At 34.0% G+C, this 18,712-nt stretch overlaps 1 protein-coding gene and 1 long non-coding RNA gene across 2 annotated transcripts; both read right to left on the bottom strand.

Annotated features, from left to right (window-relative positions):
• Positions 1–7,466: 7,466 nt before the first annotated feature.
• Positions 7,467–8,080, bottom strand: LOC148197862 (uncharacterized). The gene is made up of 2 exons (XR_015786601.1): positions 7,828–8,080; positions 7,467–7,730 (listed from the first exon to the last, which is right to left on the bottom strand). It is a non-coding gene; the product is annotated as an uncharacterized LOC148197862 (long non-coding RNA).
• A 684-nt stretch (positions 8,081–8,764) lies between these two features.
• LOC124830872 (uncharacterized) lies at positions 8,765–14,935 on the bottom strand. The gene is made up of 3 exons (XM_047304734.2): positions 14,780–14,935; positions 13,773–13,817; positions 8,765–9,640 (listed from the first exon to the last, which is right to left on the bottom strand). Exon 3 carries the CDS (start codon positions 9,555–9,557, stop codon positions 8,988–8,990), a length of 570 nt encoding a protein of 189 aa, XP_047160690.1. The 5' UTR covers positions 9,558–9,640; positions 13,773–13,817; positions 14,780–14,935; the 3' UTR covers positions 8,765–8,987.
• Between the last annotated feature and the right edge of the window lie 3,777 nt (positions 14,936–18,712).

The raw sequence follows: 18,712 nt of genomic DNA on the forward strand, positions 1-18,712 counted from the left end.
AAAGCACGGTGGAGTGGAATGCAATGGACAAATGCAAGGGAGAAAGGGATTTTAGGGTTTAGAGGAATTTTTAGACGAAGGAACGGCTTAGGAAGATAGGGTTTTGGAATTGGGGGAATAAGATTTTACAATTGAGAGAAAGAAGTTAGTCTAAAATTTTTAGAGGGAAGAAATGTAAAAAAATTAGGAAATGAAGGAAGAAAATATATTATTGTTTAAAGAGGTTATAAACCTCTCCTAAAAACAATTATAATAACTCTCACTATTATTGTCAGTTAAATAATTCAAATTAAACATCTTAAATGATGTTAATTTAATGGGCTCTTTTATAACATCTGTAAAATAACCCCCTTTAAATAAGTTTTTTTTTGGCTTAAATGCTTATTTCGTCTCTATGTTAAGAGGTGAATTTTTGTTTAGTACTCGGTTTTAAAAATGAAGACATTGGGTCCCTATGTTATGAAAAGTGTATGAATAAGGTCCACAGAGAAAGAAAAAGTTCAACAAATCATCAAAGAAAAAGTTGAACAAGAGAAAAAAAAACCTGGACAGCAGAAGAGAGAAGAGAAAAAGTACGGCCACATCAACATGGACTTAACGTTGTTGTTGTCAACTTAACAAAGAGGACCTTATTCATACACTTTTCATAACATAGGGACTCGATGTCTTCATTTTTAAAACCGGGTACTAAACAGAAATTCACCTCTTAACATGAGGACGAAGTAAGCATTTAAGCCTTTTTTTCTAGTGTGCCCACCCTACCCTAACACTGTCAGCATTGAAGGACTTGTTGCCTTGTTGGATTGAAGCTTGTAACACCTCAATTTAAGATGTCAGGAGTAAAGTATAAAGTGTTCTTATTTGTGAAAATTTAAAGTCAAATAACATCTCAAACATTGGCGTAATAAAAATCTTAATTTATTTAATGATGACAAATCCCTTAGTCATGATCAAGCACTTACAAGAGAGTGAAAGTCATCCTTAAAGATGGTGTCAACTCCACCTTGTGTACTACCTTTGGAGTCATCATAGAGCATGGATTGAAAGAAGAGTAGTGAAGGAATTTAGGCCATTGTATTTGGCCATGTAGTGTAGGTTTTTTTAAGGCTTGTATTAAGGCCTAACTAGCATAGTATTTTTCTTAAGTTAGTTATCCAAACCAAGTGGAAAGTGTGTGGAGAGGATTTTCTTTTTAGAAGTGGCCACATGGCACCCTAGGAGTGGAGTGGCCACATGTCTCTCCACCATTGGAGAGGATTTGCTTTTAGTAAGTGGCCACATGACACTCTAGGAATGGAGAGTATTGTGTTTTGTAAGTGGCCACATGTCCTCCCATCATTGGAGAGGATTTGTAGACATTCGTCTACTCCTCATAAGGCCTCATTTTTGACCAATGAGAGCAAAGGTGAGAGATCATGCTTTTAGAGTTAGAAAGAGACACCCTTGGCCTATAAATAAAAGTGTCTTAACCCTTGTATTTCATCTTAGATTTAAGTAATGTTATGCTGCCAAATTGTAGCCATATACATCCTTGATCAAGACTCGAACAATCCTAGAGGCCCTTCTAGTCACCTACATCATGAAGTTGGCCTAAGCTCTCCTTGAACCATCAATCTACACTCAATTTTCACCATCTAGCTCAAAATCGTGACCTATCTTCACCACCATCACCATTTGCACATCATATTACTCCATTCCACCAAATTTCCACAACCATACCATCCATTGGGGCCATCTACTTTCTTCCTTCTAAGCTTTGGTCCAACCTAGCTCAAGGAGGTTGTTATCATTTAATGTCAATTGAATAAAAACATAAACAAAAGTCTAAAAATTCCAAGTAATAAACTAAAATTATCACATAATGTTTAAATAAAAATTGTTTAAAATAACCAAAAACAACTTTAACCACTCTCCAAATCTTGTTGCTTTACTCATCAACTAGCACATCTATAAGATCATGATCCCGTATAATAAACAAGTTATACGATCATCGAACAAACACAAACAAGAAAGGGTATGTCATCACAAAGGTATGTCACCCCCTAACAACAAACCACAGCCAATCAATGCCAATATAAGTGTTGTCTTTCTGTTTGAAACCTGTTCACCAAAATTGGACAGTTCGAGTGGTCCTCCATCATACCTTTGGACATATATTCCCTATTCCTCAAGGACTCATGAGTAATAACTTTGCTGCTACTAATAACGAGCATTATACTCAGCACGAGCCAGAAACATATGGGCGAGTCATTCATCACTTTTTACCACATGAAAAGAGGAAAAGGCAACACTTGAACCTCATCTCTCATAGACGAAGAGATCCACCTTTCTACTCCCTGAAAGAAAGGTGACTACCTTTCTATCGCCATGCAGGACGAAGGGTACAACCCCGAATTTACGAAGTATGACAAGGAGACAAAACAACTACATATCATCACAACATCCAATAGCTCGGCACACACACCCAAACAAGGTAAACAACTTTGCAATGACTCAGAGTACCTCGTCCAACAATCATAGTTCTCACAACACTCAACAATTAATTTTTATCTACACCCATAATCCCACACCAAGAGAAACAGCTCGCACTAGTGTAGAAAAGGGCTTCGATGTTGGTGTTTTTCGGCCTTTAACGTCCAACCACAAGCCAACGTCATAATGGGAGATATTAATTTGACATCAGAAAATTATGTAGGCCGATGTGCTATTGTGCCCGGCGCAATCCCCTTCACGCTTATCGAAGGTCTAGAGCGTGGTTCCTGGAATATGGAAAGGGGATATTTAGCGTCTAAATATTGGAACATGGACATCAATATTGTTGATCCACACCTTCCCACTCAACGAAAATTTTCCCTAGAGTGGGCATTGTAAGTTATTTGACATCGTAATGTTCACTCTCCGATGTTAATGGATGTCGAAAGTTGTAAAGTCTGACATCAATTAACGTCTAGTAGTGCAACATCCGACGACAGTTTAATGTTTTTTTTTATAAAAGCTTTTTTTTTCAATTTTACCACACATAAAAATCAGAAAATTAGCTTTTGCATTTGATATATCCAAAATTCATCCATAATTCAAACTACAACTAAAGATATGACAAACAAAACTAAAACCTAAAGCTACCAATATCAAAACAAAAAGAATTGGAAGTAAATTGTTCTAGCCTAACTCCGTCTCTCCAAAAGATATGTTGCCCATTCCTACCTTAGCTTCCTGATTGTGACATTGTTAATGGAGATGGATTGTTGAACCGCTATAAAAATAGGAAAACTTGACCATTATTTTCACTCTAATGTTCAAAGTTGAATGTGATTTGTAAGATTTCAAAGCTAAATTATTACCTCAATCCAATCATCTCTAATTCTTACTCGGATGATGGTCTTCATCCATGACATTATGTAGTACCCGCATGCCCAAGAATATAATCAAATATTATGGTCTAAATTTTACATACAAAACTTAATAAATTAAAGATCAATGAGGCCAACCTTTGTATAGATTATTTCAGTTTGTACTCCTATGGGCCTACCCACAACTCTATACCAATTTGAATCATTTGAAACATAAGTTAATATATTAATATTAGAATGAATTGATATGAAAGAATGTTATACTTACGTTTGTAACAAGGATTTCAAATTAGATTTCATCTTCCTATAAAGGAAATAAAAGCATACGACTTGGGGTTGTCTTGGTATGATCACCATCACTTACCAATGCCATCTATCATGCAACCATTTGTCCGTAGAGTTTGAACCTCTTGACGTTGTTAGGTGGTATAGTACTTCTCCATGCCAAGTCCAAACTGTATAACTTCTCATTATTACATGAATGAATAAATGATCATGGATATTGTCCAAGTCTTCCAATATATGATTAAGACAACAAACACAACGACAAAAATATGTCTTGTTCATTGGTTTTGTGTGTTCTTTAACATATTGTATGACCTCAAAAAATCTCATTTCATACTCTTCACTAATACGTCATTCATTCATTTAGTTTCGATCCATATTACTCTTAAAAAGTTTTTAAACAATAAAAATGCAAAATACCACATCAAAAATAAATCTAACTTACGAATCACAAAATGAATACAAAACACAAACAAAACCATAACCAGAACTTCAAAAAACAAATACATTTAAAGTAAATATCATAAAATCAATCTCAAAGGTTCCTTGACTTCGTGAATGAAGTAGATGGTGCTCACTTAAACGAATGGAGGTTGAACTACTGTAACCACGTAAAAACCTTATGAAAAATGAAAACCAATCGTTGAAAACATACAAAAAACATAAAAAAGTACATGGAATCACTTTCGCAAGACATAATTGAGTAAAAACTAACCTTTGTTGTTGTTTGCACTTGTTTTCGAAAACGAAAGTTCAAGCAGAATGAAAGCGCGAAGAAACAATGAGACTGGGATAAGTATTTACAAATTTTTACAAGAAATATGATGTCAAAACCCAGTAAATCTGACGTCTTATAGGTATAGAACATCGAAATCTAGGACACTCAACATCATATTGTAGTAAATACTTAAACTTGCTCGCGAAAATTTTAATGTTTTCTAGGTGATGTGGCATCAGTCTAACCAACGGTCCAACGTCTAATTTGTCAGTGAGAAGCCAAAAGGTCATCCTCACAATATCAAAAGGCATATAACACCTGAAAATACAAACATAGACGCCTTATATCCCTTGAACACTGTAGTGAAAGTTATGAATATTTATTTAATTGCAGTTTCCCACTATGGGTTTAAAGTTGAACTGGACACTAGTCGACATCTATTTGGTCAGGAGAAGAGAGTAGTTGGGGGCATTAATTACAGTGCAGTTCCCACGAAGGGCTTAACGTCAAACTGGGTAAGGGTTCAACGACCAATTGGTTAGGAGAAAAGGGTAGTTGGGACATTAATTACAGTGTTGTCAACGAAGGGTGTTTAATGTCGTACTAGGTAACGGTTCGATCTCTAATTGGTTGGAGGAGAAGGTCAATGGGAGCATTAATTACAGTGTTGTTACCAACTAAGGGTTTTACGTCTCTTAATTCATATTCAGATGCCTAATATGCGTATACAAATATCATTTCCATTCCATACTTTGGTCCGGAAGTGTTTTCCTATTGAATATATTAGGATCCATTTTTAAGTTTTCCTAAAGATTTTTCTTTCTTTCATATTTCAGAGCATTTGTCTTCTCCAAATAGCAATTTATTGTCTTGGATTTCAAAGTGCACCTTCATCTTCCAAACACATGTGTGTATTAATGAAGGTGTACTTTGAAATCCGAAGATAGTAAAATGTGCTTTGGAGGATAAAAGTGTAATGAAATCTTACTAAAAGAGGAATCATCAGAAAACTTAAACCATGGTTCAGAATATATTCCATGGTGAAACTTTTTAAACACATTGACGTCAGACTGATCAATGGTATGACATCTAATTGGTCAGGAGATGAGAGCAATTGGGAACATTAATTACAATGTTGTTACCAATGAAGGGTTTGATGTCGAACTAGACAATGGTCTGATGTCTAATTGGTCAGGAGAGGAGGGCACTTGGGAACATTAATTACAATGTTGTTACCAATGAAGGGTTTAACATTAGACTCGGAAATGGTCCGACGTCTCATTGGTCAGGAGAAGGGGACAGTTGAGAACATTAATTATAGTGTTGTTACAAATGAAGGGTTTGACATTCATTAATGCATATTTTAGCATCTAACATTCGCATACAAATACCATTACCATTCCATTGAACATGTTGTAACCAAGTGTTTTGACTAGTGAAACTTCTTACGTAATGTGTTTTGATTCACTTCATATTTGTTACTCTTGGGATTAAAGGCAATTAAATATATTAAAGGTTGTCTTCATCAAATTAATAGGGGAGAATGTTGAGAAAGATTGTTTGATTGAAGTGATTTGTGATTTTATGAATCCAACCTTAATCACAATTTGTCTACTCAACGTATTTTATGGCATACATTAAGTGAGTTCATTTCTGACCCATCACCTCTATCATTTGATGGTGTTTTTCATAATGCTTGGCTCATCTACCAGTCTATATTGTCTAATAAACCCAACATAATGTATTTATTGATGAATTCATGTAATGCCTCTATAATCTTATATGTCTATTGAATCACTTATGTTTCTTTTTGTGGATTGAAGCGTCTAATGGATGACTTGTGTTTCATCTGGTGGATTACAGTGTCTACTAAATGACTCATTTTTTTTATGGATTGAAGCGTTTAGAGGACCTTGTCCCCCACTTTTAAGAAGTGGACTTTAAGTCTAACTCAACCCTACTAAAACCAGCTTGTAAGATGAGGTCTGCCCCCCACCCCCCATATATACTATCAATTTGTCTTATCTTTAGTCGATATGGGACTTCCAACAAAAGCCATAGGTAGTTTTATGATGAATTTTAACTTGTTAAACATTTGGTTCAAGAGATTGAATTTCTTTAGTTTTTCATAAGTATATATACTAGTATGTTTTACTATGCTAAAATCGGTTAGTAGTCTGATCGAGGTCGTACCTGAATCAAATTAATATTCAATGAAGGTGCAGTATATATTAGGAAGTAACTTTTAGGTCGTCTCTCAAAGACCAACAATTGGTTCAATCATTAGATCAAACACGTGGTGGGGGGATTTTGTAAACAGAATTGAGAATTGAAATTAACCAATTTAAACACGAAATCAAACACTAATTAAAAACGGTTGGTCACTAGATCGATTCCAATGCTTCCAATCACATATTAACAACAATTACTCACTACTCCAACCCCTAATCCAATAATGATTAACCAACTAAGCGAAGATTAAACATAAATTGGGCAACTAAGCGTGTACCCAATTGCAAGCACAGAGCATATCATGCAGAGGCAAGAATAGCACAATCAGCAGTCTAGAAATCTCAAGTAAACATCATTATCATTCCAGTTACCAACCCAACTCAACTAAACTCCCATTAAAACGAAATTAAACATTACATAACCAACTACAATCATCCTAGGTCTAAAAATAGAGGCAGAAAACGAAAATGCAGAAATTAAGAGCTATACAGTGTTCAAAAGGACTCCTCAAGATTTTATCCTAATCTCCTATATTCATTGTTCTGGAAATACTAATGGTCCAAACACATTCCTAGACTTTGTAATAGTCAAGCTTTGCATAACAATGTTTGTGAGACATTGGACTAAGACCACATTTGTGCTGAAATGTATCAACTAAAAAGCACCTAACCCACCTCACTGCACTGGGAATGGTCAGTCTTATTACTTTCTTGGTTAGCAAATGCAACGGGTTAAATAGAAACAATAACGATAGCTTTCTTCAACGTGTGATAGTTTTTTTCAACGTGTGACAACCCTTTCAGAGAATTCAATGTAGAGATATTCACATTCCAGATGATAATGAAGGTAAGATTTTAAGAGTGAGGTTGATACAGAGGGAGTTAATTCTTCAGTCCAGTTTATAAAGAAAATAGAAGTTAGAAAGGGGTTAAGTTTTCCAAAGTGAAGGGTCCAACTATTAAAAAATATCAGTTCAGTGGAACTTTCCATCGAACAAAACTAGTGCACTACAACACTTGCTCTCCTAGAAACCATAACTCTGCAAAGGAAAAATAAAAATCAAACCCAAAACATAAGTGAACCCAATCCACATATCCCATCAACCAAATCAAGCATCGAGTTATGAAGAAGTGGCTGAGTTGCTTCTGAAAAATGAAAAAATTCAATGTGAAACAAAGAATTGGTGTTGTCGATTGATAAATAAAAGCAAATATTGCATAAAGTATTAAAAGAAACGTTAACCTCGACACGGAAGACAATGGTAGTTGAGGAGTAAGGTTCATAGAAAAAGAATTTTTGTTCACATTTTGAATAAAGGAGAGGAAAGGCTGAACCGACCCTGGCCCTCCCAACCCACCTCATGAGGAGCTTTGAGGGTTGGAGGCTTTGAAGAAGCCCTTTGCTCTGTGGGTCACAAAACTGAGGCTTAGCATTTGAAAGGGCGAGGGTCGATCCGTGAGTTAAAAATTAAAGTGACAATCTAATAAGGAGTTATCTTCCATTTAATAGAGGGTGAGGGTAGTGGAAGAAAATAAAAAGCAAAAGAATGTTTCAAAATACATGACCCAAATTTTAATCGGAACACTTTCTAAATGCCATTATAATTTAACATGAGTCACATTTAGTCTTTAAATAATAAGACTCAACTGAGTAAAAAAATATAAAAAACAAAACACATGAAATATCTGAATATAGAAACAAATTCACTAATTAAACCTTCAAACTAACTTCTCCATATAATTTTTAAACAAATATAAAAATATAATAACCTTTAAATTAACATTACTTTATAATTGTTAAAAAAATTATTTTATTGTTTGCCTCTTGTTCTTTTTAAAATGCTTATAAAATATTTCCTCAAACAAACTCGTGAGTAACTTATGTCCTTTAAGAGAGTAAAATGCAACATTATTTGACTTATACCTTAAGTCCAGTAATATTTGGTAAAGATAAGAAAAATAACCTGAATGAAAATAAAATAGACAAGTGATACTAAGAAAGAAATAAAACAAATTGAAAACTTTTAGTTTAAAATATGGAGTGAAAAGAGTGACTAAGAGAGGGATAAAGATATGTAATAAAAAATAAGTAGATCAATTTTTTCTCTTTACCAAGCAACCTACATTAACTTCATCCATTCAACCAAACATAAATACATCCATTCATACCCTTTCTGTAGTGACATAGATGGGAAGAGTTTTATTGCATTAAGAATAAACCAGAACTCAAGAAACTCACATCGCAAAACTAAAGTTGACTGTTTTAAGTATCAGTTATACCAATTAAAATCATTCAGGCACCCTACGAGGAACAAATCAAATATAAATTATTCAAGTTATGTAGTTTCATATTATCTTCAACCTAGAAACAACAGAGACAAGTTCGGATACTGTTAAGCCCAATCAACTGGTCTTTGGATCAGGCATGGGAAAGAGGCCAGCACTTGCACCTCTGGGCGGTGCAAAACCCAAGAACTTCTGCAAATTTGTTCTGATGCTAATGGAACACAAGAAGTACAGAAATGCCATGGAACAATCAGTGGGATCATTACCCTGCAACCCTCGATGGCTCATCTTCATAATAAGCCCAAAAGGTTTGAAGGGCAATTTGGCAACTACCTTGCCTTCGAAGAGTGAATTCAGCAATCCAAAGACTACAAAGAGAACCAGAGCCACCACACCCCCAGACTTGAACTTGAAGAGAGACAGATCACGACTCGATTCTTTGAGGCTTGTCTCAACACGATCAATCTTTTTGGTCTTGGACTTCTTGATGTTGATTTTATTGCTTTCTGTCTTCATGGTCTCAAGTTTCTTGGAAGCCTTGTCAATGGAGGACCGAAGATTTTTGTAAGAATTGGTCCGATAGATAAGAACCCATGAGATAGCCTCACAAACAATAGCTGTGCAGAAGGAGATACCAACTACAGTGAGGCCATCAGAGTACTTGAAATCTGAGAAAGGATATGCCATAGGAAGACTTTAACCAAAAATCTACGCCAAAATGAGAAGGCCAACTCGGATCTTGATCAGAAATGTTAAAAAACGTCCAAATCCTGTTTAAAATATAAAATAAAATTAATCACACCCTATACTGACTCCTCAATAAAATAACAGAGCAATATAAGCGGCACTCCAAGAATTGAGCTAACGTGAGACTTCCCAACAAATTTCATATATTGGTTTGAAATCGGAACAAATTTCATATATTGGTTTGAAATCGGAACAGAACAGCTATCGTCCATCAACACCGCAAACCAAAACAATTCATGAGCCAGTGACAAGAGAAAACAACCAGGTGAAGCAATACCAATTATCTCCAAATTACTATATACTCTTCATCATAGATTAACTTGACCCTGATTTATTTCAATATTTGTTTTGTTTGAACCAGGATTAATTGCACCTTTTGCATAAAATGTGTGTAAATTTCCCCAAAGTTGTTTACAAGCCAATTATGCATCTTTTCTTTGGGGTTTATTGGTGGATTAGGGATATGAAATCATTTTAGAAGTTTAGATGCAAGAAATTTAGTAAAAATTCTATAAGAAAAGGAGGATTTTGTAGCATGTGATACTAGGTTAGAAGAAGAAGAAGAAGAAGAAATACGAGGTTTTCTATTTTATTTGGGGTGAAATATGATTTTTTAGTTGGTGAATTAAATTTGAAGGTTTAAGAGAATTTAATTGATTAAGTTGCATGGTTTTAGGGAAAACATTGACAATATAATAGTTTTAGGTAGAAAATTTCTGTGGGCTGTGAAACCCTAAATAATTAGTAATAATGATCTCTGTCACATCACGTTAATGCACCCACGTTCACGGTTCAGAAACCTTAAAAGCGCACTTTGCACTGCATGCACGCACGCCACGTGTCACGAGAGAAGCTTCCAATTCAGAAGTGGGTGTGAAGGTGTCGGCTTGGGAGACGTTCGTCCAAACGAACGTGGATTGAACAAAAATGGATTTTTCGAAAAACTCTCTCTCACCTGCACGCACTCTTCATCTTCCTCTGAGTTCAAACCTCCATTTTCTCCACCTTCTCTCTAGAATCTCCCAACTTCTCTCTACTGTAAACTCACCAAGTCTTTCTCCGATCACGTTTCAGCACCGTAGGAGCGTTCGCTGAACTGAGAGCTACACATTGGACCGAACAGTTTCAAGAACTGAAACTGGTAAGTTCTCCTTCAGTAGCTCGTCCTTAGGTTTTTCTGGAAACCAGGTTCTGGGTTCATGCATGTGTGAAATCTGAGTTATTTTTGATTTTTGGTGTATAGATTAAGTGAAAGTTAGTAAGTGAATCTTGGAGTAGAACGTTGTTAGAGGACGCACCATACCCTTGCTTTAGGACGTTTCACATACTGATACGGGTAAGGGAAGCTTATGTATTTAATTCATATTTTGTTGTATGATTGAAGATAATGCATGCCTGTTGATAAACGAATGAATGTATGTGTATAGTATGAGTGTAACTGTATGATTGATGATGAATTGAATGAATAAGAGTATATGTTGGATGTGATGTATGATCATGTTTGATACGTATGATTATGAAGGATTAATATGATTTGTATAAAGTCTGGAAATTTGATATTGATATGAAACTATAAAGTATGAATTATATGAGAAATATCGAGTTAGGATAGAAGAACAATCTGAATCTTAAATTATTCTCTATGATAAATTACGCTCGTTATCGAACGGTCTTATACCGTTCGGTTCCCCTGAAAAAGACTTAAGGTAGAATTCTTTCATTTGGGAAGAATTCGGTTTGAGAACGAGCGTCCTCATTTGAATTACTATGTTTGAGCGTTCGGCTCAGCATAGGGAAGTCGTACACCTTAAATTAAAATGGTTTAATTGCTTCCTTTGTCCCCAGTTTGGTTGAATTGTGTCAAATTCATCCTCATTTTTAAAAAAGTTTCATTGTCATCCTCACGTGGTGTAAAAGTTTCATTGTCGTCCTCACGTGGTGTAAAAGTGTCAATTGAATCCAAACATAGAAAAAATTTGTGTCAAAGTAGTCATTTTTCCTATATATCTGTGTCTTCCTTTCATACAATCAAGTACAGATATTCATTTTACCTTATCCAATTTAAGGCTTTTCATAGCTCCAGAGAAGTGACATATGAAAGGAAGACACAGAGATATAGGAAAAATGACTACTTTGACACAAATTTTTTCTATGTTTGGATTCAATTGACACTTTTATACCACGTGAGGACGACAATGAAACTTTTTTAAAAATGAGGATGAATTTGACACAATTCAACCAAACTGGGGACAAAGGAAGCAATTAAACCAATTAAAATATACTGAAGTAAGTGACGTTCGGTCTTATATCAAACGTTCGTTCTAAATAGCGCTCTGTCTTATACTGAGCGTTCGTCCTATATTGCGCTAGGTCTTATACCAAGCGTTCGTCATTCATGGTGCTCGGTCATCTACCTGGCGTTCACCATAAGTGGTGCTCGGTCTTATACCAAGCGCTCATATTATTGAATAACCCCTTTAATAAAATAGCGTCCGTTCAAGTGTTAGAGTATTCATGTTCCTTACGTTCGTGCAGTTACTGGCATCGTTTTTTCTTTTCCATATGCAAAATTCTACAAAGGTAATCCTAAGTACTATTGACCCTCCCTCTTACATTAAATCTGGTCTAAGGTCTTCATCATGAGATTTTCTAAGTATTAAGGTACCTTCATACTAGTCAGTTCATTTAACTGACTAAGTAGATATTCACGTTCGTTATATATATATTTTCCTGTTCATCCAGTGCCTTTATTTGGACGTTCGTCATAACTCTTTAGTGGATTGAGCGTTCGTTATTTTATACTCTTAAATCTAAAGATGTAAAAGATGAGGAATTATAATAATTTAAAGTGTGAACGCCATATGGAGCGATATTATGATATTGGATTTTGGACGAGCGTTCCAGGGAGGAACGTCTCATACATGTTGATTTTTGAATTGGGTAAAGTATGACTGTGGTTATGCTAATGCTGGCATGGTCCATCCTGATATTCCGTGATACTCATCTTCACGTAGAGCAGAGTAGTTCATGTGTGGGAATGGCAGAAGGTCCTTAGTCCATAAGTTAACATGGGCGACGTAAGAACGGACTAACCTCGAGTGGCAGCTGTTGAGTATATCCCAGTTACTACACCACTCGGGTGCGAGGACGCCTGTAGCTACACGGTTCATACAGTCCGGACGGTCTGTCTAGTATATTTATATACATATAGATCTATGTTAAGTTACATGTGTGTGTGAATTGAAATGTTAAATATACATGTTGATTGTATGAATTTAATTATATAAGCTTACCCTTTCGTTTTCCTTGTGTTGTCCATTTGTCTATGTACGTTCGTCCTGTCTTGCAATGATCATCCGTGTGGATGTGAGCAGAAGGCGAGGCTACCTTAGAGGAGGTGATCCAAGAAGAAAACTTAGTAAAAGTGGAAGTGAAAACGGAGCAGTAGTACGTCCGTCTTTCATTTTTAGTTTAGTCGTTCGCTTCTTAATTTGACGTTCGGTTACTTTTCTTTTTGTAAAACCGTTCGTCCTTATCTATTGTAATTCTGTACTTAAGCCGTTCGGCTTCTGCTTTCGTTTTTATTAATGAAAAGACTGCATTGTTAACTATTAATTGTAATTAATTCTGATTTATGGTAATTACTGTATTTCGGGATGTTACATGGGAGGACCAAATTAGGTTGATTTTAAAAATAGTAGGACTTAATTAGCTCATAAAAACTTATGAGACCTACAAGAAATATCACCAAAGAGCTAGCCTAACAAACTCAGGCTTTTTGCAGTCGATGGGCTCATTATAGAACTTAAAAAGACTAAAACTGCAGAAACACAAAGCTAAAATGAAATAAAATTCTTTGAAAATAAGATCAAAAGAACTTATCCACAGGCAGCTACTTTTATCAAATTTTCACAACTGTTTAATAAAACAGAGCTAACAAACATTGTGTCCTGTGTAACAAGGACCAACAGTGAATTGGGACTTGGTCTTTACTACCTTTCGGTCAAAATTAATCTATTAATCAATTAAAGTTGAGTTTTCTAAGACACTAATCAATTAAAGTTATGTTTTCTAAGACACTAATGAATTAAATTCTCAATCTATTAATCAAGAAAAAAGTATCAGTGCTCTACAAAAAGAACAGGATTGTTATACCTGACCAAGTAGCTTCCCTTCAAGTCTGAGGTTTCAGTATAAATCCTGGAAATTCAGAAGAAGAAAAAAAGGAAACTGATGTGAAGTTACATCGTATAGAAGCAACAAACATTATATTATACAATCAAAAACAAAATACATCACATCACACCATAATTCAGAGTAACCAGATTCCAAGAATCAAATCCATCAATTTCAATGAAAAATGTCAACGAACTTTAGAGTTCTGAGAGTAAATTCATTCTTCAATACAAAGAAACCAGTAGCAAAACAAACTAACACATTGTTTAGGTGATTATTGGAATCTCATTTTAAGAATGCACAGTCAGAATAAAAACACAGCAGTTATTAAATAATAAATGCCTTATCACCAACTTCATTAATTAGTAGAGAAATCAAATCCTGTGCTACCCCCTTTGAGCTCAATGAAAATTTTCAACAGTACAGTAAAATTTGATTCTTCAATACAAAGAAACCAGTAGCAAAACAAACTAACACATTGTTTAGATGATTATTTGAATCTCATTTTAAGAATGCGCAATCAGAAAACACAGCAGTTATTAAATAATAAATGCCTTATCACCAACTTCATTAATTAGTAGAGAAATCAAATCATGTGCTACCCCCTTTGAGCTCAATGAAAATTTTCAATAGTACAGTAAAATTTGCCTCTACTGTTTATCAAGATAGTATAATGAGCAAACATTCGCAGAGAAAGGAGAAGTCTCAAAGTTATAAGATATCGTACAACTCCGTAAGCGAACCAAAAAAGAACAAAATTTGAAGAAAAAATATGATGAATTGTTTCTCTTTTTTCTAATACCGCCGTCCAAATCCGAACCAGATCCGTAGTGAACCAACAGAAACCAACCACAGAAAGAAGAAAAATCGCTCATTTTCTGAAACGCGGTTCCATAAATAGATCCAAATTAAACAGTCACAGCACTCAGTGCTTTGCTGTTGGATCTGCTATTTGCGTAGAAATTTGAATTTAACTTCTCTTTTACCTGTCTAATGGCGGAGGTGTCGGTTTGGAAGTCCCACACGGTTGCAGGGTTCCCGGTGGTGGCGCTTCTCGTTCCCGTGCCCCCTTCTTCCTTGTAAAATCAAATAAAATTAAATTATAATGTCACTCTCAGAGGTAACTGGGTGTATAGCCCATTCAGCCCAATATATATTTATTTCTGCAGATATATCTTATATCTTGATTTTAAAAGTACAACTAATTTTTAAAATTTAAGCATACTTTATTCTTATTGATATTTAATTATTCTGTAAATAAAATAATTTAAATATGTTTTTATATATAAATGTAAAATGCTAACATCACGGAAAAGACTCTACCAATCTTTTGAATAATTTGAAGTAGTATTTATTTGAAAATTTTATTTTGGTGTGGATATTTGTGTTAATTAAATAACTGAAATTTAGAGCTACGCCAACCAATTTATCAAAAGTTATCTGATTTCTAATAGTATATCTAAAACTACTTTTTTATAAAATAGTAAATGCCTTTTTAAATGTAAAGTTGGAAAAAAAATGTATACTTAATATGCTATGTAAAATATGAATTATAATAAATTTGTACTGTAATTTTGGAAAAACATAATTAGATATGATAAATTTAACCCCCTATCTCTATAATAAATATTATTACTTAAAATTTAACTCCAACATCAATATATGCGTCTCTGAAGTGATAATCCCTTTTACTCTTTTATTAAAATAATAATAAATAATTAAATATAATATAATAAATTTATTAATAACAAATAATTTATCATTTCTTCTAAACTATTTCCAATCAACTACCTTCTCACAATCATGTACAAAGATTTCTATTGGTGAATTGAAGCAAGTTTATTTTATATACTTGTTAATACAAACTTTTTAGAATTAAATATGTTTTTGTTTTTTAATTTTAACTAAAAATTAGAATTAGTCTCTTTATAAAATTTTAAACTAATTTAATCCCTCACTTTTAAAACTATATGAATGTAGTTCTTTTAACCAAATTTTGTTAACTTTATTTGAGGTTTTAAATGTGTTTTTCAATTAATATCGTGTGAAATGTATTTGAAACATTAGATAAACTTAATAAAATATGGTTTAAATGACTAAATCTACATATTTCTAAAATTAAGAGACTAAATTGGGTAAAGTTTCGAAAAGGAACTAATTTCAATTTTCACTAAAAGTTAAAAGACCAAAAACATATTTAATCCAACTTTTTAATATAGATGAGAATCAGACATATAAATCATGCTATATAGGTTTCAAATCATATTAAATCGTTAAATATGTTTTTAGTTTTTAAACATGGATTGCAAAATTAGAATTAGTCCTTGTCACAAACTTTCACTAATGCAAAAAAGTCTTTTTATATCTATCTTTAATCATTCGCTAGGTCTTTTTTTTTTTTGTCAAAATCTCAAATAGGTCCCTTACTTATTTTTCATCTCAATTGGGTTCTAAATTTTGCAAAATTGGTACAATTAAAGCCCTGCTATTAAATTGGAGCGACACCATTAGACTGACGTATACGTGACATGTTGATGGTGTTTTTTTAATAACGTGACATACGTAATATGGTAATAAGGTGATTGTGATGTGTAAATTCATATTTTTTAATTAAGAAATTAGGGAAATTTTAATTAAACTCAGCCCCTTAATTTGAATTACGATTTCAGAAAAGAAATTGCGAAATATTATCTTCGAATTAGGGTTCCTTGGCAAAAATGGATAATCAATTGCAGATGTCCTATTCATGTTCTTCTTCGACATGACAACCACCCACCTTCATCTTCTACTTTCCTGGTTTGGTTCTTCTTTGGCAGAAAGGGAAGACGCTCTCCTCTTCCTTCTTTTCTGGTTCTATTTCGATTTCAAAAGGAGGGAAATGCACCATTTTTCTTCCTCTCTTTTAATCTGGTTCATGTTTGTGTTCCAAGGAGTAGAGACTTCTTTTCTCTCCTCTGTTTCTGGTTATTCTTGCAGGGAGGGTTTTGTTTTCGGCGTCTCAAAGGTGCGAGGAGCTCGTTTCTTTATCGTTCTTGTGGTGGTAGAGATCGTGGAAACTCCCTCTTTCAAAGCAAACCGTGACGGCAGTAGAATGGGCTGCAGTCTTCGTTTCGTGTTTCATATTAGGGTTTTGTTTTGGGAATTTTAGGGTTTTGTTTCTTGTGTTCTTGATTCTTCTCTGCATATTTGGTTTCACAATTTAGGGTTAAGGTTCCTACGTTTGGGTTTTTCTACGATATTGTGATTTGGGGTTTTTGTTTTCGATTTAGATTTTTCCTTTTGAATTTGATTTTTGCAATGAGGAATTTTGGGTCTTTCTTCTCTGTTTTTGTGATTGAACAAAAACTTTTACATGTTTCTATGATTGATTCCTAATTCTTTGCCAATGAACCCTAATTCAAAGAAAGAACTTTGACTTTCAAAACACAACTCTGAGTTTATGAACCCTAAATTCCAAAAAAGCTATTCCAGCAAAAGAAGCAAAAGAAGCAAAATCCTTAAATTATGGCAATGTGAAGTGCAAATGAACTCTAATTTCCCAAAATGAATTCCCAATTTTTATGAACCCCAAACTTTGAGTTTCTTTTCTCAATCATCCATAATTTGAAGAAACTATTCAATTTAATTCACTTTTGCCAAATTCTTTAAATTAAAGAAAAAAATACACGTCAGAATCACCTAAAATAAATAACAAACTTCACATCGTTTAAAAAATTAACATTAGCATGCCACGTATACGTCAGTCTAACGAGGTTGCTCCAATTTAATGGCATGACTTTAATTGTACCAATTTTGCAAAATTTAGGACTCAGTTGAGACAAAAAATAAGTAAGGGACCTATTTGAGATTCTGACAAAAAAAAAAGAACCTGGAGAATGATTAAACCTTATATCTATTAAAAAAGGTTTTTTATGTCAGCTTTGGAAAACCGACATATATACAGGTGGTATAGAAAGTGAAAACTTTTTGTACCGACTCTAAAATTAATATAAAAAGTCAAAATTTTATGTCGGTTCTAAACTCGATATAGAAAGTCCACTTGGTTGCGTTTGGTTTCTTCTTCTCCATTGATTTCTATAATCAGAATCTATGAATACATTAAATTTTCCATTGCTTCACTGTCGAATCATCTCAATCTTCATATAAACATTCAATCATTCATCCACCTATTTTCACATTTTCAAACCCGCAACACGGATTCACATTTATCATGACTCTCTTCATCCTCATTTCTTTATCACGTCATCATCTTTCTCATTCATCACATGATAGTTCTGCAATTTGCACCATCACATCTACATTTTCATCACTCGTAAACCATCTTCATCCATCTATTTAACCCTCATCACCATAACATAAAACCCAACACACACAAAATTCAAAACACAACCCAAAAATAGAGGCACGTTTCAAGTAGTTTCAACCATTTTGCACACGCACAAAGGCATCCACTTCCACTCAATGCCAATTTCTAGCATCTTTATCTTCCTCTCCACACCAGTAAAGAGAAAACCCAAAGCAACCAACCAACGTAACAAAACAAAAATCAATTGAGAAGGGAAGAAGATGGAGGGTTAGCCGACAATAAAAGAGCAAGGTTGAATAGGAGAAAGAGAAAGCGAAATCGATGGCAACCTAGGCCTCACGGAGGAGATGTAAGAATTGTTCTCGAAGCTAGTGGTGTGAGCAAAGATATGAGGGGAAGCAGGAACCATTTTTATAACATATATCAATGAAAGTACTTAATATAATGAGGTTCTAAGTAGCATTAGTAATTAAAAGTAAACTAATTCATATTACAAATTCATGGTTAAATAATATTTTCTTTCAAAATACATTCAAAATAAAGTCATAAGTACTTCAATTTGTAACTATGGACTTAATATAATTTTTTTTAAAGATAAATCTATGATCTAAAA

Source organism: Vigna umbellata, chromosome 5, assembly GCF_029865625.1.
Source record: "Vigna umbellata cultivar VRB3 chromosome 5, Vumbellata_1.0, whole genome shotgun sequence".
NCBI lineage: Eukaryota > Viridiplantae > Streptophyta > Magnoliopsida > Fabales > Fabaceae > Vigna > Vigna umbellata.

What these genes read in the sequence shown, in the direction of transcription:
- LOC124830872 (XM_047304734.2), bottom strand. Translation starts at nt 9,557, where the DNA reads ATGGCATATCCTTTCTCAGATTTCAAGTACTCTGATGGCCTCACTGTA.